Below are 22,217 nucleotides of genomic sequence, written 5' to 3'. Positions count from 1 at the left end.
GCTACGTGGATGGTATCGTTCAATATAGAAAATATCGCTTTAATTAAAAAATGATTTTCTTGAAGCGTGATTATATATATATATATACGTTGTCGCATTATGGTGCGAGTTATTGATCGAATATATTTAGCGTATACAGTGGAACGAGTCAACGATAATCTCGACGTGTTGGTAAGTAGGTGAAAAAAAAAAAAAACCTAGACGATTTAACATTTGTGGAAAGAAGATCGATTGGTAATATGAGAAATAGAGAAAAGCGGGTTATCGACCGATACGTCGTTTCTTTCTTTTTTTTGCTCTCCTGTTCCCTCTTTGTGTACACGTTTGTCTTCGTAGTCGCTGCACGACAGCGAGATGCACGGAAGGAGCTGGTATCAAGACGGGGATGAAATAGTGATCTTGGCGGAGGGTGAGGAGGTCCTTCGAATTCCTCTAGACAAGAAGGGTGAAACTAACTGGAGCTGGCTCAAGGTTTTCAGCCATCATCCCCATTACATAATTTTCCCGACAATTTTGACAAAACTTGTCTAAGAAAGGACGAACTAATCCCTACCCTTCTGTTTTCTACAATTTTAGGATCTTATCTTTGATAAGTTTTTTCCTCTCCACTGGTCTGCACTGGTACACGTGAAAAAAAAAAAAAATCTGAAAGATAAAGGTGAACGAAAGAAATTGTGGAAACAGAAATTTCTATTACTAATCCGTTACGTTATTACACGTTTATTATATATATCAGGAAAAAAAAATTCGAGGACAAGCGGATACGTACAAACCGACGCGACGAAACTGATGACTGACGTTTTCTAATTAATATTCTCGCGTACAGATTGCTAGTTTAGAGCTAATGCTGCACTTGAATTCGTATTCTCGAGTATTGCTCGAACGTATCGTATCGTGTCGTAGATATTCACATTCATATTTATTCATTAACCAATCGTCGATTAACCAAAGATTAATTTCACTCGAATGTTAATCGTTAACGATAAGAGATTGTTATTTGATTCACAATGCATGAGTAGACGTATATCTATCTTTTGTCTCGAATAAAATCGCATTCTTGTACGATATTAATATCGAAACTGAATGTGTAACGCATGTGTAACCGGCAAGCATTATCTCTAAATGTTTCTAAAAAAAAAAAAAAAAAAAAAAAAAAAAAAAAACGTGTTTCAAATGTTGTAAGGCGGAAGGCTCTGATACGCGATGTCGATTTGGGGAAAAAAAAAAACGAGCATCTTTTTTCTAAAAAAAATATTTGGATTCGTGATCAGGGTCGTCCGCGATACACTCGACATGCGATGTAAAGAGTGGGATTAACGTGTACGTGTGTGTGTGTACCGGGCATGTAGGACGTCTTCGACATTCAGCGCAGGCCAAGTTTGCAGGAGCTAATCGTCGACTGGCCGATATTAACGACGAGGGTCAAGCAGAAGGTTCGCGAAAACTGTTTACTCCAACACTTTTTCTCCAATCCATTCGCCGCTCCCTCGATTCTACTTTAATCCCTTGGGCGATGCTTTCTCGATAACGAGAACCAACGAATTCCGCGTTTCCTCAGCGCACTCTCACGTGCCAATCGAGAAATATAAACGCAGCGTTGTCACGTTGGTGAAACTTGGCATCGCTTCCCCAAAGGATTAAAAGCTTCGAAGAAGAGAATATAAACGCCTGTACTATACACCCTGCAAAGCTTCAACGAATACGACTTCAACTTTCTGAAAAAAAGACAGAGAGACATCCGTTGAAAGAACAACTGAAAACCGAGAGATTTTTCTGATTTTCTTCTTTTTTTTTTCTTTTTTTTTTTTACGATCGCGAGATTTTTCCTCGTCGCGTTTTTTTCTTCTTCTTTTAGCTTCTTTGCTTCGCACGGACGATGAAATTCTCGCGATCCAAAATCTTTCTAAATCTTAATAAGTAATAAATCCTGCTTTGGCCTGCGCTTCCTTCTTTTCTATAGGAAATTCGCGTTACTTTAAACCACTCGTATTAATACGACTAATATAATTCGTCTCCATCGATTATATTTTTCGCTCGTTATATAGAAAAAAGTATATACACACAGTGTATCCGATTAGAGAAGCAAAGAGTTTTGTGTTTCTTGCGCTTGAGATTTGCCTGCCATCAGCCTCAACGTGTAAAAAAAAAAAAAAAAAAAAAAAAAAAAAAGAATATGCATAATACCCGTGTAGCGAATCAGACCTGTGATCGTCGATGATTTTTGTTGTTTTATAGAATAGTGGATCTCGTAGACCCTCCCTCGCCGAATTAATTCCCGACTGGCCGACCCTGCACCATTTCACCAAGACGGAGGTTGGGATCGTATTCCTCGGCATCTTGAAACACAGTTTCAAACGATCGACCAGCGACCTCGCGTGATATCGATCTCTTTCTCTTTATATTCCTTCCTTTCTCTCTCTCTCTCTCTCTATTTTTTTCTCTCTCTTTCTTTTTCTCTCTTATCGGTTATGCGATTCACCTTTCTCTGTACGTGCAATCGTTTCTTCACCGAAGTGTGAATTATTCACGAGTCTTTTTTCTTTCATTCTCTTCTCTCCTCCTGTACGCACTCTTATCTTCTTCGTTCTTCCTTCTTCTCGTATCTCTCTACGTTCGTACGGATTGTTCTTCACCATAATTCTTTCTCTCTCTCTTTCTCTCTTTCTTTCTCCTTGATACATATATATATATATCTTGCGTCCAATCTGTTTTTTTTTTTGTACGACGAACGAATTTTTCTTTTTTGCGTTGCGTTTAATTTTTCTTTTTTAAATATAGAATTTTCCACCTAGCTATCGCCTCTCGGGAGAACGCTTCTTCGTCCTCGGCGACGACGACAACAACAACAACGAAATATTTTTATTTTATTCATTTTTCCACAGATTTTTTTTTTTTTTTTTTTTTTTTCCCTCGCGAGAGATTTCTCGCGAGATGATTTGTGATTTGTGGCGCCTTCTTTTTTTTTTTCCAAACATTGTTTTGACTCTGTTTCATCTTCCTTGTATGGCCAGCAACGTTGGCGTTATTGTTCTTAGATCTGAATGGCCAGGTGTTCGTCGGCGAGAGATGAACGATTAACAGATACGCTTGTCGTGTTTCACAGAAGCCGGAAAGTTTCCTGAAACCGCTGGTGGATCAATATGCCAAAGAGGGCAAAGACAAAAAGGTCGTGTTCGAGGCGAATTTCTCGAAACCGAATTGCAAACCGAAATGGTTCTTCCGAAAGGACGTAAGTTCATCTTTTCTATTCTTTTAATAATTCCTTTATTTTTATCCTATCCTCTCAAACCTTTTTCCTCCTAAAACAGGAACTGTTCCCTTCGTCGAAATACAAGTTCAAGAACGAGGAAGATTGCTACCAGCTCATCATCCTGAATCCCAAGGTCGAGGACACGGGAAAATACACGATCGAAATCTCGGGCGTCTCGAGTACCGCCTTCCTCAACGTCGAAGGTTAGTATGATTTGTTCGGATCGGTCGAGAATTTAGAATCACGATATTCGTTGCATTCGACAGAACCGGATCCAACTTACACGTTCACCAAACCGCTCTCGAAGAAGACGAGCGGTTACACGAAGCACGAGGTCTACATGGAATGCACCGTCAGCTCGAATCTAGCTCAAGTCACGTGGTACAAGGGAAAGACCAAACTCGAGGTAAAAATTCTATTATGAATCAATTTTCGTAAGACATCTATATATATCTGTTTGCATAACTTTTCAGGATGGCGATACGTACAGCATATCGAAGGATATGAACGGCGTTTGTCGTTTGACCATAAAGAGCGCTACCCTTGAAGATAGCGGCGAATACGTTTGCAAGATCAACAAGCAAACGGACAAAACTGAAACGGTTCTAACCGTAGTAGGTGGGTGTTCAATTATCCGAAGAGATGAAAATTCTAATTCTCATATAAAATTGGTGATAAAAATTCTCATACTGCTCGTTCCTCCCGCGCAGAATACCCGTACAAATTCGTGAAGGTGTTGAAATCGCAGCAACTCGTGGAGAAAGAAACGTTGACGCTGGTCTGCGAGTTGGACGATGCCGGTGGGGAAGTAAAATGGTTCAAAGGTGATCAAGAGATCGTACCTGACAAGAGGTGGGGGAGTTAATTTTCGCCTTTTCTGTGTTTTGTACATTTATCGAGGAAAAGTTTTTTTTTCTAATGGTGGAATAATAATTGGTGCAGGGTACAGATCAAAGAGGATGGCAGAAAGAGGAAGCTGATTATCAAAGACACCAAGGTTACGGATGCTGGCCAATACTCGTGCGTGAGCAATGCCGATAAGACCGAAGCTGAAATAGTTATAAACTGTGAGTGTTCATGTTAATGAGAAGAAAATTAGAAATTGGATATTAATCCGATTTGTTGAAGAGGTAAACTAGTTAAAAAATTTCGAATAAAGTTGGTTGGATAAGCTACTTCAATATTGCAAATAATTGGTAACGGTAATTTCAAAAGTGTTAGATTTTTCATTGAAAAGTAATAAGTGATATTTTCCTTTAGACGCGAATCGTTTCAACAAGAAGTTGAAGGACACGGTGGCGGTGGAGAGGGAAAAATTGGTGTTGGATGTGGAGCTCCAAGATCAAACGGCGCCCGCCATCTTCTTCTTTAACGGGAATCGAATCGAGCCTAACGAGAGAGTGGAGATCAAGAATTTGGGAGGTGGAAAGCATCAGTTGATCTTCAACAGGTTGGAGATGAGCGACGACGGTGAGATCAGTTGCGAGAGCGGACAGTTGAAGAGCAGTTGTAAACTCACCGTGAAGAAGGGCGAGAGCAAACCCATCGTTGAAATCCCTGACAAGGTCGAAGGACCTTGCAACACCCCTCTCGTATTCGTTGTACCTTACAAGAGTAAGTTCCTCTTCACTTTCTATTATAAATGCTGTAACCCAAGACGGAGAGACGACATTATTCGTATTATATATTTGATTTCTCTAGATATATCGTATAAATCTCCTCTTATGATTGATATAATTGAAGCAAATTAATCCTTTGCGCTCCAACGATGACACCACTTGCAGCAATTCGAACGGCGACAAATTATTTATTTAAGCTTGATTTTTTTTTATAAATATCGCTTTATGAATAAATCCCTAAGTTGCTTACAAAAGTAAGCATGGAATACCGTATGAATGAAATTAGTTCAAATGGAGATGCGTTTGATTTTTCCTTATTATTGAATAACAGAATTATATTTCTGTTCATTTGAAGAAATTGAAAGAATAGAAGGAAGGAAAATAGAGATGCAGCGAGACGAAAAATAAGAATGATAGACGGTGAATGTGAGATTAGTTTTGTTATTAAACAATGAAATTATTTCTATTCGTATTAAGAAATTGACAATGAGAGAGAAGTGTGATAATAAAATAGTGATAAAAAGTATAAGAATAATGAGGACAATAAACGAGAGTTTGACGAACCAAGGATGCTTAATTAATAATTACATTATTTTATTATAAAACAACATAGATTCAACAATTCGATCTTCCTTTATATGTAAAGATTTTTTTATATATTAATTGGAATCATTTTCAAGTCAGCTAGTAAGAGATTCATCAACGTGTGTGGGTTCGCCCGAGTGCAAAGGATCAATACATAAATCGGCAGTTAGTTAATTCATAATCGTGTAAGAAGTCCTCTTTCGCAGTCGAAGGGACGAAGCAGAGTCAGGTGGAAGCAAAACTGATGAAGGACGGCAAAGCATTGCCGTTGAAAGACGTGGAGATAGTAGTCGGCGAGGACAAGATCACGTTCAAGATCAAGAAGCCTTCTCGCGACCAATCCGGCGTTTATCAGGTGAAGATCGGCAACAATCAAGGGGAGGAAGTGAACGACGTGAACATCAACATGCAAGGTATTCAATTTTCCTTCAAACACCACCTTGCACCACCACGCCCAATCGTTGAAAATTCTTTCTCCTCAGACGTGCCGTCCCCGCCCAGAGACGTGGACGTAAACGAGATCTTCCAAGACTCCTGCGTGGTCTCTTTCAAACCTTCGAAAGACGACGGTGGATCGCCCATCACCAAGTACGTGGTCGAACGTCTCGACCTCAGCTTGAAGGCGCAGTGGGACAACGTGGGCGAAGTGACGGCCGGCGAGAAGTGCTCGTACAAGGTTCGAGATCTCGTTGCAAGGAAGGAGTACAAGTTCCGTATCCGAGCTGTGAACAAACTCGGCTCGAGCGAGCCCGCCATGTTTGGAAAACCGGTGCTCGCCAAAGATCCGTGGGGTAATAAATAAATAAAACCCTTCCTCTCGATCTCCTTTTACAATGATCTTTTACGAGCCTTTTACTTATCCTCCAAACTTGCACAGATGAGCCGGGTAAGCCGACGAACGTCGAGGTGACCGACTGGGACAAGGATCACGCCGACTTGAAGTGGACGAAGCCCGAGAACGACGGTGGTGCGGCCATCACGGGATACATAATCGAGTACAAGGAGAAGTTCGGGAAAGAATGGGTGAAGGGGAAGGAGATCGAAGGGGACGTGACCGAGGCGACGATAGACGGGCTGAAGGAGGGTAGCCAGTACGAGTTCAGGATCAGAGCCGTGAACAAAGCCGGCCCCGGCGAGCCGTCCGACGCCACGAAACCGATCATAGCCAAGTGCCGTTTCGTCAAGCCTTACATCGTGGGGGACGGGCTGACGAATCTGATCGTGAAGAAGGGGCAAATAATCAAGTACGACATCAAGTACGCCGGCGAACCTGAACCGGAGGTGCATTGGTTCCTCGGGGAGAAGGAGCTGGTCCAGGACACGGCTGAGAGGATCACGATCGATAAATACGAGAGGAACACGGTGCTCACCGTGAGGAAGACGACTAGGCCGGATTCCGGGAAGTACAAGCTGGTTCTGTCCAACAGCTCTGGGACTTGCGAGAGCCACGCTGACGTGATTGTCCTCGGTATAGAAAAACCTCTCTACTTTTGTAATTACATGATCGTTTCGCTTCTGGATCTCGATTCATGTCATGAATTATCGTATCGTCAGACAAACCTTCGAAGCCGACCGGCCCGTTGAAAGTGGAGGAGGTTCGGGCCGACCACGTGAAAGTCAAGTGGGAGAAGCCAGAGGATAACGGAGGGACCGAAATTACCGGCTACGTGTTGGAAAAGATGGACGTGGACACGGGTCGGTGGATCCCAGCGGGCGAGGTGGGGCCGGACGAGACCAGCTTCAACTTCACGGGGTTGACACCGAAGAAAAAGTACAAGTTCCGCGTGAAAGCCGTGAACAAGGAGGGCGAGTCCGAGCCGCTCGAAGTCGAGGAAGCGATTCTCGCCAGGAATCCTTATGGTATGATAACGATTGTCTTTTTTCTAATCCACTTCATCCTTACTTTCGCTCCTCCACAGACGAGCCTGACAAGCCTGGCAAACCCGTGATCTTCGACTACGACAACGTTAGCGTATCCCTCAAGTGGGAGAAGCCTGAGAACGACGGCGGTAGACCGATCACTCATTACACGGTGGAGATGAAGGACAAGTTCGCTGTCGACTGGGTGGAGGTAACGAAAACCACCGACGCCACTCCGGAGGCGAAGGTCGAAGGTCTGAAGGAGAGGATGGTTTACCAGTTCCGGGTTCGGGCTCATAACAAAGCGGGCCCCAGCCAGCCCAGCGAGCCCACCGACAATCATCTCTGCAAGCACAAGAATCGTAAGATCGTTCTCGACAACGTCGATGCGGCTATATTTATACGTGCTGACGATGAAATTCATCATCTTGATTGCCCCAACAACATTTTCCCTAATTGTGGAACATTTCTTCTACAAAGAAAGCAACGCAAGAAATGGAATTTCTCTTTTCGCGCAACAATTCAAAGCAGACCATTTCTTTTTACACAAAAGAATTAAAATATGGAATAAAAAATTATATATTTGTTTTACTTTATTGGTATATATATATATATATATATATCACTTGATTTGAACGATACTTTTTTATCGAACAACATTGATAAATAAATAAAAGTATTATACGCATGCTGTATGTATAAATAGAGGCTTTATAATATATACACGTGTGATTGCATTCTCGATTTGAAATTTCAGTTAAACCGAGAATCGACAGGACGAATTTCAAGTCTGTGGTTATCAAGGCCGGGCGCACGCACAAGTGGTCGGTGGACATCACCGGGGAACCGCCACCGGAGGTTAAGTGGATTTGGAGGGACGACATACCTCTCACCACCACCGAACGTATCAAGATCGAGAACGTGGATTATCACACAGACTTCACGATCGTGAACGCGATGCGCAAAGACACCGGAAAGTATACCCTCGTCGCGGAGAACGTTAACGGGAAGGACGAGGAAACCGTGGAACTTACGGTTCTCGGTAAAAAAAATTGTCGACCACTTTTATCGATCCGTAACATCGAATGAACTATTTCGCGCATCTTTCAGGCAAGCCAGACGCGCCTAAAGGCCCGTTGGAGGTGACGGATGTTACCGCCACCTCGGCCAAGGTGAAGTGGGAGAAGCCGGAAGACGACGGTGGTGTCCCGATCAAAGAGTACGAGATCGAGAGGTTGGACACGAAAACTGGCAAGTGGGTGAGGGTGGGAAAAGTTCCGGGCACTGCGCCGCTCACAGAGTTCGAGGTGACGGGATTGAACCCGGGAAGCGAATACAAATTCCGCGTTACCGCGGTCAACGACGAAGGCGATTCCGAGCCGCTGGAGAGCGAGCGCGGAATCATCGCCAGAAACCCGTACGGTAAGAACCGTTCTCTTGATGCTGTCTCATCAAGCGATCCACTAATTTCCCTCTACTTTCTTTTAGACGAGCCGCATAAACCTGGAACACCCGAGATAACCGACTACGACAACGAATCCGTAAGTTTGAAATGGACTCCTCCCGATTTCGACGGTGGTGCACCGATCGAGAAGTATGTAATAGAGAAGAAGGATCGTTACAAACCGGATTGGGAGAAAGCTGGAGAGGTAGCTGGAGATCAATTGGAGGCCAAGGTGGGGGGATTGAAGGAACGTGGGGAATATCAGTTCAGGATCATAGCCGTGAATAAAGCGGGCCCATCTCCTCCGTCAGACGCTTCGAAGATGCAGATATGCAAGCACAAGGCGCGTGAGTGTAGCCTGTATTTCCTTCTCTACTCGTCGTAATTATTCCCTCCTTACCTTCTTTTATCTTTTATCCCAAAGTGAAACCAAAGATCGATCGTACGAACTTGAAGCCTGTCACGGTCCGTGCTGGCAAGCCGATCAAGTACGACGTGGATGTTCGTGGTGAACCGGCTCCGGAGATCACCTGGTATCACGCGAACCAGGCGGTTCAAAGTGGCGGGAATATCGAAATTGTAAGCGTCGATTACAACACGAAGCTGAACATTACCGACTGCGTGCGAAAAAATACCGGGGTGTGGAAGATAAAAGCTGTTAATCCTCACGGTGAGGACGAGGCTGAGGTCGAGGTTACGATACTCTGTAAGTCGTCGAATCGCGATACAAAATCAACGCTTGTTACTCCCTTCATCCATTAATTCATCCATAAATGTTACAACAACAGCTGCCCCTGGCAAGCCGAAGGGCCCTTTGAAAGTGAGCGACGTTACGAAGAACGGTTTGAAATTGAAGTGGGAAAAGCCGGAAGACGATGGCGGCCTACCCATTACCAGTTATCAAATTGAGAAACTGGACAAAGCGACGGGAAGATGGGTGCCTGTCGGCCGCGCCGGACCCTCGGACACCGAGATGGACGTAAAAGGTCTTCAAGAGGGACACGAGTACGAGTTCAGGGTGAAGGCGATCAACGAAGAAGGGGAGTCCGAGCCATTGGTCACGGACAGCTCGACCATTGCGAAGAATCCTTATGGTGAGAGAGACGCGTTTTGTTTGTTTTTAAAACAAAAATATTTCTATACCAAGAAAGTTTCCACTTGTGCGATCTTCAGACGTAGCGAGCAAGCCCGGTGTGCCGGAATTCGAGGATTGGGACGTGGATCGTGTCGATTTAAAATGGGAACCGCCGAAGAGTACAGGTGGCGCACCTATCACGGGCTACGTAATCGAAATGAAGGAGAAGCCGTCGCCTAATTGGCAAGAGGCAACTGTAACCGACTCGCCCCAACCGAAAGGGCGTGTCACGGGATTGAAGAAAGGTTCCGTGTACCAATTCCGCGTTCGTGCGGTTAACAAAGCTGGACAATCGGAACCGAGCGATCCAACCAAGCCGCACGTGGCAAAGGCGCGACATCGTAAGTGTTTATTGCTGGAACGCGAAGAATTCTTGGAAGAAAACGCCGAGCGAGCTAAGCCTCGTTGCATCAGCATAAAAAAAGCATAAAGCTCAAAGAATTTCTCATAACTATAATTACGATTTGTAACAACAGTTTGATTTGTAAATGTAATTTCGATTCGTTATAGTTTACGTAGACGTAAAACAACGTCAAAATAATTAATAATTTGACAAAAATATTTCAGCTTAAATGATTATTCTAACGTGACTTAACGTGAAATGAAAAATAATCTCTACACTATTGGTGTTAAGTGTTATGAAATAAAGTTAAGTCTCAACAAAGAGGTCTTGACAAAAGATTAATTAAGAGGAGGCACCGTCTATTCTTCGAACACTTGTTTCTTGACGCTACACACACTGTATTAGGTAGTAAAAGAGTTATTAATTGAACGCTCAAAGTCGTAAAAATTATATTATATGAAGATTTCTATTTCATGATCTATATGTCTACCTTATTTTGTATACGTACAATTTTTATTTTATTTCGAATATAAAATAAATTAAACCAACAAATCGTAATTTATGAGACACACATTATGAGAAATAATGTCAAATTTTAGATCACGTTTTAAATTCTCTAATGCATTGTGGATCTCTCTCAATATACATCTATCCGTACCATCTACATTTTTCATTTTCCAGTGAAACCGCACATAAATCGCGACAAGCTGAAAACGATTAAAGTGAGGGCTGGTCAAATGGTGAAACTGGAAGTTGACATCGAAGGTGAACCACCGCCAACCGTCACCTGGAACTTTGGAGGCGCGCTCCTCCAAACAAGTGCCAACGTGAAAATCGATAACGAGGATTATCTGAGCAAAATTCATTTGACCCAGACCAGCCGCAAGCTGAGCGGCAAATACACCGTCAAAGCTGTGAACGATTCTGGACAGGACGAGGCAGACGTGGAGATCATCATTCAAGACAAGCCTGGGAAGCCGGAGGGTCCTCTGGAAGTGACGGACGTACACAAGGAAGGATGCAAATTGAAGTGGAACAAGCCCAGGGACGATGGCGGTTTACCGTTGTCCGGCTATCTGGTCGAGAAGATGGATGTCACGACCGGCCGTTGGGTACCGGTTGGCATAGTCGATCCAGACAAAACGGAACAGACTATCACTGGTTTGGAACCTGGAAAGCGATACGAATTCCGTGTGAAAGCCGTAAACGAGGAGGGAGAATCTGAACCTCTGCAGACGGATGTTCCTATCGTCGCTAAGAATCCTTATGGTACTGGTGAAAAGAAGTCTTGCTCCACTTCGATTCCGCTTTATTATACGTAACAAATATATGCTGGAAACGAATCGCACGTTCTTTGAGACTTCCTTTTCAACGATGAACGATACATATACACGTTATACATTCGTTTTCATTGGTAACTAATGCAAACTCGAAATTTCAGATCCTCCTTCGGCGCCTGGTCTGCCAGAAATCATCGACTGGGCCGAGAACATGGTGAAGTTGAAGTGGGAGCCACCGATACGGGACGGTGGTGCACCCATCACAGGCTACATAATCGAAATGAAGGACAAGTTTGGTACCACGTTCGTGAAGGCTGCCGAGGTGGAGGGGCGGGTGTGTACGGGAACAGTGACACGATTGGAGGAGGGAAATCAATATCAGTTCAGAGTTCGAGCTGTGAACAAAGCGGGTCCAGGAGAGCCCAGCGAGGCTACCAATCCTCACACTGCCAAGGCCCGTTGGCGTGAGTAGTTAATATAACGATTTCTTGGGAAAATTGGATTTTACGTTCGTTGATTTTTTCGGTTACAGTGAAACCGTTCATCGACCGGACCAATTTGCAACCGATAACCGTGAAAGTCGGTCTCACCGTCACTTTGGACGTGAACGTCATTGGTGAACCGCCACCAACCGTCACCTGGTTCTTCCGAGACAAGGAGATCGTGTCGGACGACACGATACGCGTCGACAATATCGACTACAACAGCAAGTTTTTCATTTTGAAGACTAGACGAGCGCACACGGGAAAATACGTGATCAAAGCGAGGAACGAGGTGGGCGAGGACAGTGCCGATGTCGAGATAATCGTCATCGGTAAACCGAGCAAGCCAAAGGTACGAGATCTTGAATTTGATCATTTAGCTTAAAAATTTTAAATAATGTTACGAACACACAAATGTTAATATTTTTGATTTGAATCCTCCTGTGGATGTAGGAAGAAAGATTTGTGGCAGACAAGAATTTGAGAAAATTGTAGAATAAACGTTGGATTACGAGAATTGGAAATGATGTTGTAAAGAAGAAATGCTTATTAAAAGAACAAGTTATGGGATATATTTGCTACGGTTCCTAACAATGCTATAAATTATTCAATAGTTATAGGCCTAAACGATAATAATTTAACGAAAGGAAGGAATAAGAAAATTGTCAAGTAACAAAGTTAGAAATATTATTATTGCTTATTTTTCTAAGATATAATAAATAAACAATGATAGAAATGCATATATTACAATGTAAGCTAGCTTAAAATTGATAAATATTAATTTTAATATAGGTTTGCGAATCGAATATAGCAAAAATATTGAAAAAAGTAAAAAGTTTCCACTTTTCATCGTGTATATAGAGAATCATTGAGAAATCATTACATTAATGAATTTCTATAATACTTAAGTAATTATACTTAAATTTAAGTTCAATTCACAAAATTTCTCGTGAAATATTTCTCAACCATCGCATCAATTGTCTGCACTATACACTTTGTTCAATCTGTAAAATCTGTTTGAAAGAAAGGATTTAAAATTTTATTTAATCTAATACGGTATTATTACGGAAACGATTATTTCTCATACATTTGAGAATTTTATCCAATTAATGTACGCTACTGATAATAAAATTATTAAATCGCAGGGTCCTCTGGAAATATCCGACGTGAACAAGCACGGTTGCAAGTTGAAATGGGAGAAGCCCGATGACGACGGTGGTGTACCGGTCGAGTACTACGAGATCGAAAAGTTGGATCCTCTGACAGGCCAATGGATACCTTGCGCGAAATCCGTGGAGCCGGAAGTGACGGTGACTGGTCTTCAGGAAGGGAAACCGTACAAATTCCGCGTGAAGGCTGTGAATCGAGAGGGCGAATCGGACGATTTGGAAGCGGACAAATCCATCATTGCGAAGAATCCGTTCGACGAGCCTGGAAAACCGGGCCGGCCCGAAATCAAAAACTGGGACAAAGACTTCGTCGATCTCGAATGGACCCCGCCCAAGGACGACGGTGGCGCCCCGATCGAAAAGTACATCGTGCAGATGAGGGACAAGGAAGGCCGCCAATGGATAGACGTGGCGAAAGTTCTTGGGGATCGCACCACAGCCAAGGTCACCGATGGTATCGAGGAAGGTCACGAGTACGAGTTCAGAATAGTTGCCGTGAACAGAGCCGGTCCTGGAGAGCCGAGCGACACCTCGAAAAGCGTTGTGGCCAAACCACGATTTTGTAAGAATATATATATATACACACACACACACACATATATACGTTCGCGAGATTTGCTCACAAAGACAAACTGCTTTTTCTGTTATTATCACTCTCAGACTTTTATTAAAAATCTAAGCAAAGAATGAACTGTTATCTGAGAAGATTCGTTTTTGAGACACTTCAGTTCATTGATTGGGCAAAATTTAATAGTTGAATCAATTATTTGTAGTAAAGTTACTTGGATAAGTTTTGCAAGTAATTACAATGGGCGAGAGGTTATATGAGATTGAGATATGAGAAACAAGGCGACTATAATATAAATGAATAAATATATTCGAGCATTTTAATAGTAATCAAGTTAAATATCTATTAAATCTAAACAAAAGATGATGTTATCTGAGAAGATAAGAGAACTGTCGTTTTAGTCGACAGTCATAATTGTATATTTTTGACATTGACTCGTCGATGGGCAAAATTTAATAGTTTTACGAATAAAGTTAATTTTGAATAATAATTGCAAATAATTGTAAAGGCAAGAGGTTATATGAGTAGCGGTCCCACCATAATATAAATGATTAAATATTACTTAAGCATTTTAATAAGTAATTAGTTAAAGTAACTTCGTTCGAAATTTTTAACTAGTTACTTTTTCACCGAGTTAACGCCCAATTCTGGCGTTAACATATTGTATCGCACTCTCTTTATCTATATCTATTTTCTTCTTTCTTTTGTATAGTGGCGCCCCGCATCGACCGAAAAAATCTACAAAAGAAGGTTATGCGAGTTGGCCAATTGTTGCGAATCGAGGCGGATGTACAGGGTGAACCGCCGCCGCTCGTTACTTGGAAGCTGAAGGACGCCGTGCTGAAGAGCATGGATCGTCTCAAGATCGAGAACGAAGATTATCACACCACCTTTGTCATAAGTAAATTGCAGAGATCCGATACCGGCACTTACACGGTCGTCGCCAAGAACGACAGCGGTACCGACCAAGTGGACGTTGAGATCCTGGTATGATGATTATGATCGCGATTAAATATTTACGTACAAAAGAAACTAAAAATCCTTTATCCTTTCAGGTGGTGAGTAAACCTAGCAAACCGAAGGGGCCGCTCGAAGTGTCGGACGTAACCGCGGAAGGATGCAAGCTGAAATGGGACAAACCAGACGACGATGGCGGGGAGCCAGTCGATCACTACGTAATCGAGAGGATGGACGTTGACACAGGAAGATGGGTACCTTGTGCGACTAGCAAAACACCGGAAGCTGACGTTACCGGCCTCAACGAAGGCAAGGACTACATGTTCCGGGTGAAGGCTGTCAATTCCGAAGGCGAATCCGAACCTTTGGAAACGGCGATCCCAACCACGGCAAAGAATCCTTACAGTAAGCGCGTTTCATTTTCTTTCGAAACCTGGTAAAAGGGAAAATTTTAATAATTTTCCTTCGATCGTCAGCCGAGCCAGACGCTCCTGGCAAGCCGGATCTCAAGGATTGGTCGAAGCAACACGTCGACCTGAAATGGAAAGCGCCGAAGAAAGATGGGGGGGCGCCGATAGAGAAGTACATAATCGAGAAGAAGGATCAATACGGGAAATGGCAGAAGGCGGCCGAGGTACCTGGAAATAAAACGGAGGGTAGGGTGGAGGGATTGATCGAGGGGCAAAAGTATCAGTTCCGCGTGAAGGCCGTGAACAAAGGCGGTCAGAGTAAACCGAGCGAGCCCAGCGACAGCCTGGTCGCCAAGGATCGTTACGCCGCGCCCAAGATCGATCGCACGAATTTGAAGGATCTGACGATCAAGGCCGGGACCAATATTCGATTGGACGTGAAGGTTACCGGCGAGCCGCCTCCAACGAAAACGTGGTATCTGAACAAAGCGAAGCAGGATTCGGGCGGCGTGTTGACCATCGAGCTGGAGGATTACAGAACCAAATTCTTGGTGTCGTCCGCATCGAGGGCTCATTGCGGTACGTTGACGCTGAAGGCGGAGAACAGTTCCGGAAAGGACGAGGCCTCGATCGAGGTTCTGGTGTTGGACAAGCCCGGTAAACCGGAAGGACCTCTCAAAGTGTCAGATGTGCACAAAGAGGGATGCACGTTGAAGTGGAATCCGCCGTTGGACGACGGTGGCGTGCCACTCGATCACTACGTGGTGGAAAAGATGGATACGGAAACCGGAAGGTGGATACCGGTTGGACGCACCAAAGAACCGAGCATGGTCGTGGAAAATCTGGTGCCAGGTCAAGAGTACAAGTTCCGAGTCTCGGCTGTGAACGCGGAGGGTGAATCGGAACCTTTGGAAACGGATCATGGAATCGTAGCTAAGAATCCATTTGGTTAGCGTTCAATTTTTCTTTCTCTTAAATATATCTGATAGAAAAATATTAATAATAATAATAATAATAATAATAATATGATGATGATGATGATGATGAATCGTTTCGTTTCATTAGACGAACCAGGTCCACCTGGTCGACCAGAGGCAACCGATTGGGACAAGGATCATATAGACCTAAGATGGACTCCACCCTTGAACGATGGTGGATCTCCAATCACTGGATACATAATCGAAAAGCGCGAGAAAGACGGCCCACGATGGATAAAGGCGTGCGAAACCGGACCTGAATGCAAGGGACGAGTCGATAATCTCGACGAGGGTGTCGAATACGAGTTCCGTGTGAAAGCTGTTAACATAGCTGGACCCGGTGAACCATCCGACACCAGTAAACCGATCACGGCCAAAAGCCGACGATGTAAGAACATTTTTTTTTTTCTGATGGTTTTTGAAGCCCGATCGTATCTTTTATATTTTTGTAAAATGACTTTTCAACATTTGTTTCTATCTGTTGCCTATCGCGTATCTGAATTTACGTCTCTCTTTTTATATTTTCGAAAATAATTTTTCCAATCGAAACATTTCCATTGTGCAATATCGTGTCCGAGAATTTTCAAGTTTAATTAATGTTCGATACATATTTTTGAAAATAATTCCTCTCAATCGATAGATAGATCGATTTCTCTATCCTAACCTTTCAACGTGACTCCATCGTTTTCCGACAGTGGCGCCAAAGATCGATAGGAAGAACTTGCGTGATATCACGGTACGCGAGAATGAAGGATTCCACTTCGACGTGAAGATAATCGGAGAACCACCGCCTGACGTCACTTGGGTAATCAACAACAAGAGTATCCAACAAACGACGTACCGCAGGATACAAAATGTCCCGTACAACAGCAAATTTTTCAACGATAAACCGGAACGAAAGGACAGTGGCATTTATAAGATTACGGCTGTGAACCAGTATGGATCCGATACCGCCGAAGTGGAAGTCACCGTTGTCTGTAAGTAGTGTTCGTCTGTTCGTTTCAAGAGAAATTTCTCGTCGTGAAAAATAACGATCGACTCGATTGTTTTGTAGCTAAACCTGCAAAACCCGAAGGACCGCTCGAAGTGTCCGATATCCACGCAGAGGGATGCACTTTGAAATGGAAGAAACCGAAGGACGACGGTGGAGAACCCATCGAGGGTTACCTAGTGGAGAAGTTCGATCCGGATACGGGTGTTTGGTTACCAGTCGGTAAGACGACAGGCCCGGAAATGAAGGTGGAAGGATTGACACCTGGACACGAATACAAGTTCAGAGTGAAAGCGCTTAACAAAGAAGGAGAGTCGGAACCGTTGGAGACGTACAGCTCGATCGTGGCCAAAGATCCATTTAGTAAGTGTATATATATATATATATTTATTTATTTATTTATTTATGTATATATATTTATTTATTTATATAATTTATTTAGCCGTACCAAGTCCTCCTGGTGCACCTGAACCGATCGATTGGACCGCCAATCAGGTCGAATTGTCTTGGAAGGAGCCGGTGAGCGATGGCGGATCACCCATCACTGGATACATCATCGAGAAGAAGGACAAGTACAGTACGATGTGGGAAAAGGCTTTGGAAATCGAGACACCTACCACGAAAGGTCTGGTTCACGGCCTTATCGAGGGTAACGAGTACTTGTTCCGTGTGATAGCCGTGAACAAAGCTGGTCAATCGGAGCCTGGCGATACGAGCAAAACGTTCACCGCTAAACCACGATACCGTAAGTAACTTTTTCGTTCCGTTATTGTATAATAAGCAAAACGCTTCGTGGCGTCGATCCAATTTATTCGCTTACCGCATTGTATCTCTGACATAAGCGTATATCCTTGTCGCAAATATAGTTCCATACATAGTTTGCGAACGGATAGCAGATAAAAAAATACCGTTTGTACACCCAACGCTCTATAAATAATGATTGGTGAATTCGATTTTTGGCACTTATCGAACGATCGACTCACGTATAAATTTGTATCGATCGACAGTGGCACCCAAGATCGATCGGCGCAATCTGCGGGATGTTACGTTGTCGGCCGGCTCGTTGCTGAGATTCGACGTTAACGTTATCGGTGAACCTCCGCCGCACATCGAGTGGCGATACGGCGCTATTCCCCTGCACTCCGACAGAAAGGTGCAGATCGACAATTCCGAGTACAACACCAAGTTCAGCATTCGTCCCGTGGCTCGAGACGACAGCGGCGATTACACGATCACGGCAACTAACTCGTCGGGAAGGGATTCCGTCACGGTGCAAGTCACGGTTACGGACAAACCGATGCCGCCAGAGGGTCCGCTTCAAGTTTCGGACGTGCACAAAGAGGGATGCAAATTGAAATGGAAGAGGCCGAAGGACGATGGTGGTACACCGATCGAATATTATCAGGTGGAGAAAATGGATCCCGAAACTGGTTGCTGGGTACCTTGCGGTCGATCTACCGAGCCTAGTAAGTTCTCTTTCTTTTTTCCCTAGATAAACAAAAATTTTCCCTAGAAGAGTAAAAATATCTATTTCTTGTTTTTTTTTTTTTTTTTTTTTTTTTTCCGTTAGATCTGGAAGTATCCGGATTAACACCGGGCAAAGAATATCTGTTCCGGGTTACGGCGGTGAATGCCGAAGGAGAATCGAAACCTTTAGAAGCGGAACAAGCTATCTTAGCCAAGAATCCGTTTGGTGAGTGAATTGTACGAATCCCGTAATCACTCGTTCTGAACGTGGTGAACGAAAATTAAAATTCTGTTGGTTTTGAAAATTGTTTTAGACGAACCAGGCAAACCGGGCGATCTTCGCGCCACCGATTGGGACAAAGACCATGTTGATCTCGCTTGGTCTCCACCAATAAGCGACGGTGGCTCACCCATCACAGGCTACATAATTGAGAAGAAAGACAAATACGGGGAGTGGGAGAAGGCTGTAGAAGTGCCGGCGTATGAAACGTCGGCCACCGTTCCCGACTTAATCGAAGGCCAACCTTACGAATTCCGCGTTCGAGCCGTAAACAAAGCTGGCCCTGGCGAGCCTTCCGATCCAACGCCAACGATCATTGCCAAACCGCGAAACCAGGCGCCCAAGATCGATCGTACGAATTTGATAGAGGTTAGAATCAAGGCTGGCCAAAATTTCAGCTTCGACGTGAAGGTTTCCGGTGAACCTCCACCAACCACGAAATGGATGTTGGGCAAACGAGAAGTTCGGCCTACCGAGCGTATCAAAGTGAAACACGTCGATTACAACACGAGCTTGAGCGTCAGGATGGCTACAAGAGCCGAATCGGGCAAGTACAGCATAATCGCCGAGAATATAAACGGCGTGGACGAGGCGTTCGTGAAGGTGACGGTTCTGGACGTGCCGAGTCCGCCTCAAGGACCGCTCAGAGCATCGGACGTGCACGCCGAAGGATGCACCTTGACGTGGAAACCGCCGGAAGACGACGGTGGTCAACCGATCGATAAATACGTCGTGGAGAAAATGGACGAAGTGACTGGTCGTTGGGTACCAGCAGGAGAAACGGATGGTCCGCAAACTTCTTTGCAAGTGGAGGGATTGACTCCTGGTCACAAGTATAAATTCCGTGTTCGGGCTGTGAACAAACAGGGTAAATCGGAACCGTTGGCAGCGATGCAAAGCATCGAGGCGAAGAATCCTTTCGGTGAGTCAATTTTTTTCATGTCTTGTACACACTTACGATGATCTTTCCTATTAGATTAATGGATCGATGGTGTTTTCCAGACGAACCTGGAAAACCTGGCACACCTGTGGTCAGCGACTACGACTCGGACTTTGTCGAGCTTCAATGGGATCGTCCACAGGAAGACGGTGGCTCGCCCATTACTGGTTATATAATCGAGAAACGGGACAAATATAATCCTAACTGGGAGAAATGCGCCGAGGTTGAGGGTGACGTGAATCGTGGAAAAGTGAACGATCTGGTGGAGGGTATACACTACGAATTCCGTGTTAGAGCGGTTAACAAAGCCGGACCTGGTGAGCCGTCCGATGCTTCCAAATCTCACTTGGCTCGACCCAAGAATCGTAATTATCTCTTCTTTTTTATATACCTATTTCTTTCTATCTACTGTTCACCGTTCACTGGAAAGAAGTCACGCGAATCTGATTGGTTAATTTGGAAGGAAACGCCTACATTAGCGTTTGGCATCATAGATATCTAAAGAATTCTATCGATATGATACAAAGAATTTTTTTTATCTCTCATACGTATAGGCTAATTACGATTTGTAACGATAGCTTAATCTATAAATATAATTATTCGATTAATATTCAAATGAATATTCAAATTATATTTTTTTTTTTTTACTACTACATAATGTGTGGTGTGTCAGGATTGCCAACAAAATGTGTGAAGTGGGGATAGGCGGTCCTAGCGAAGGATCTCCCCTTGCCCCTATACAGTCCCGCGAAACTTTTTTCCACCAGCGAATAGCACATACGTACACGTATAAAAAATTAACATTTCGTTTTCAGTTCCACCAAAGATCGACAGAAAATACATGTTGGACGTAAAAGTTAAAGCCGGTGGTTTCTACGACTTCGACGTTCCCGTTATCGGCGAACCACCACCGACCAAAGAATGGTCGCTAAAGGGTACGGTACTTTTGTCCAATGACCGTATCAAGATCGTGAACGAAGATTACAACACGAAAGTTCGCGTGATGGAGGCAAGACGTTCCGATTCCGGCGTGTACACTCTGGAAGCGAAGAACATCAACGGCAGAGACAGCGCCACCTTGACTGTGAACGTGCTCGATGTGCCATCTGCACCGGAAGGCCCTCTCAAGATCGATGGCGTAACGAAAAACGGTTGCAATTTGAAATGGCGTCCACCGAAAGACGATGGCGGTTCCGAGATTCTCTACTATCAAGTGGAGAAGATGGATACGGAGAACATGAGATGGGTGCCCGTCGCGGAAGCTTCGTCCACGTATGCCCACGTGGATCACTTGATCGAGGGCCACGACTATCAATTCCGCGTGCGTGCGGTGAACAAACAAGGAGAATCCTTGCCGCTCACTGGCATGGACACGATTACAGCGAAGGATCCGTATGACAAGCCCGACAAACCTGGAACACCCGTCGCCACCGATTGGGATAAAGATCGCGTCGATTTGGAATGGACACCGCCCAAAAAGGACGGTGGATCGCCGATTACGGGATACATCATCGAAAAGAAGCCTCGTTTCGGTCAATGGGAGAAAGCTTTGGAGATCGATGGAGCTAAGACGAGCGCTAGAGTTCCCGATCTGGTCGAGGGTCAAGAATACGAGTTCAGAGTGATTGCCGTGAATAAAGCCGGTCCTGGCGAACCATCCGAAGCCTCTTCTCCAATCATCGCAAAACCACGTTTCCGTGAGTAATCAATTTTTCTCTCTCTCTTATTTTCATTCTCTTTTTTATTTCATTTTAAATTATCTTAATTAATTACGATAACTTTTTTTTTTTTATACGCAGTTGCCCCATCTTTCGATCCACACGCGTTGAGCGATCTGGTTGTTCGTGCTGGGCAGAAAATCAATTACATCATTCCTATTCAAGCATCGCCCAAACCTACTGCTACTTGGTCCCTCGATGGAGCCGTGATTATGGCCGATTCTCGTCACGAGATGTACACTACTAGTACCGAGACCACTTTCGAGATTCCATTCTCTGTACGATCCGATACTGGTCGATATACTCTGACTTTGGAAAACGAGCATGGAAAGTTCAGGTAATCGTTACTCGTCCATACGTCGAATGTATGTGCAACGAGCGGGATAAATCAGTAGAGTGAATGTATTGTTTCAGTGCAAGCGCGAGAGTCACGGTCCTCGACAGACCATCGCCACCGCAGAAACCACTCGAAATCAGCAAGATCACCAAGGAAGGTTGTCACTTGGCTTGGGGCCATCCGTTGGACGATGGAGGCAGCCCCATATTACACTACGTTATCGAAAAGATGGATTTGTCGCGAGGAACTTGGTCCGATGCTGGAATGAGCATGATATTGAGTCACGAAGTGGCGAGGTTAACCCATCGAAAAGAGTATCTTTTCCGGGTTAAAGCTGTCAACACGATCGGAGAATCTGATCCGCTCGAAGCGAGCAAGAGTATCGTTGCTAAGAATGAATTCGGT

The 22,217-nt window shown here is 44.1% G+C and overlaps 1 protein-coding gene across 50 annotated transcripts in view; it reads left to right on the top strand.

Moving 5' to 3' along the window:
- Positions 1-22,217, top strand: part of bent (projectin protein bent) — a 69,400-nt gene that overhangs the window by 34,364 nt on the left and 12,819 nt on the right. For all 50 annotated transcript variants that reach the window (XM_086906874.1, XM_086906916.1, XM_086906915.1 and 47 more), the window contains 36 exons: positions 3,104-3,229; positions 3,309-3,453; positions 3,517-3,656; positions 3,724-3,868; positions 3,961-4,102; positions 4,193-4,317; positions 4,511-4,864; positions 5,661-5,867; positions 5,937-6,245; positions 6,332-6,922; positions 7,009-7,314; positions 7,374-7,676; positions 8,072-8,356; positions 8,425-8,736; positions 8,803-9,105; positions 9,183-9,464; positions 9,547-9,852; positions 9,932-10,234; positions 10,918-11,505; positions 11,678-11,980; positions 12,049-12,350; positions 13,144-13,729; positions 14,448-14,722; positions 14,791-15,097; positions 15,169-16,050; positions 16,168-16,467; positions 16,775-17,056; positions 17,134-17,433; positions 17,513-17,815; positions 18,078-18,536; positions 18,641-18,763; positions 18,852-19,739; positions 19,820-20,122; positions 20,573-21,454; positions 21,557-21,812; positions 21,890-22,215. In XM_086906874.1, the coding sequence (XP_086763000.1) occupies positions 3,104-3,229; positions 3,309-3,453; positions 3,517-3,656; positions 3,724-3,868; positions 3,961-4,102; positions 4,193-4,317; positions 4,511-4,864; positions 5,661-5,867; positions 5,937-6,245; positions 6,332-6,922; positions 7,009-7,314; positions 7,374-7,676; positions 8,072-8,356; positions 8,425-8,736; positions 8,803-9,105; positions 9,183-9,464; positions 9,547-9,852; positions 9,932-10,234; positions 10,918-11,505; positions 11,678-11,980; positions 12,049-12,350; positions 13,144-13,729; positions 14,448-14,722; positions 14,791-15,097; positions 15,169-16,050; positions 16,168-16,467; positions 16,775-17,056; positions 17,134-17,433; positions 17,513-17,815; positions 18,078-18,536; positions 18,641-18,763; positions 18,852-19,739; positions 19,820-20,122; positions 20,573-21,454; positions 21,557-21,812; positions 21,890-22,215 (12,349 nt within the window). The remainder of the gene's footprint in view (positions 1-3,103; positions 3,230-3,308; positions 3,454-3,516; positions 3,657-3,723; positions 3,869-3,960; positions 4,103-4,192; positions 4,318-4,510; positions 4,865-5,660; positions 5,868-5,936; positions 6,246-6,331; positions 6,923-7,008; positions 7,315-7,373; positions 7,677-8,071; positions 8,357-8,424; positions 8,737-8,802; positions 9,106-9,182; positions 9,465-9,546; positions 9,853-9,931; positions 10,235-10,917; positions 11,506-11,677; positions 11,981-12,048; positions 12,351-13,143; positions 13,730-14,447; positions 14,723-14,790; positions 15,098-15,168; positions 16,051-16,167; positions 16,468-16,774; positions 17,057-17,133; positions 17,434-17,512; positions 17,816-18,077; positions 18,537-18,640; positions 18,764-18,851; positions 19,740-19,819; positions 20,123-20,572; positions 21,455-21,556; positions 21,813-21,889; positions 22,216-22,217) is intronic.

This window comes from Apis florea, unplaced genomic scaffold, assembly GCF_048593485.1.
Source record: "Apis florea isolate Af1SG1 unplaced genomic scaffold, ASM4859348v1 contig_2495_pilon, whole genome shotgun sequence".
Lineage (NCBI taxonomy): Eukaryota > Metazoa > Arthropoda > Insecta > Hymenoptera > Apidae > Apis > Apis florea.
Note: the sequence above shows the minus strand (reverse complement) of the source record. Positions and strands in the feature narration are given on the sequence as shown.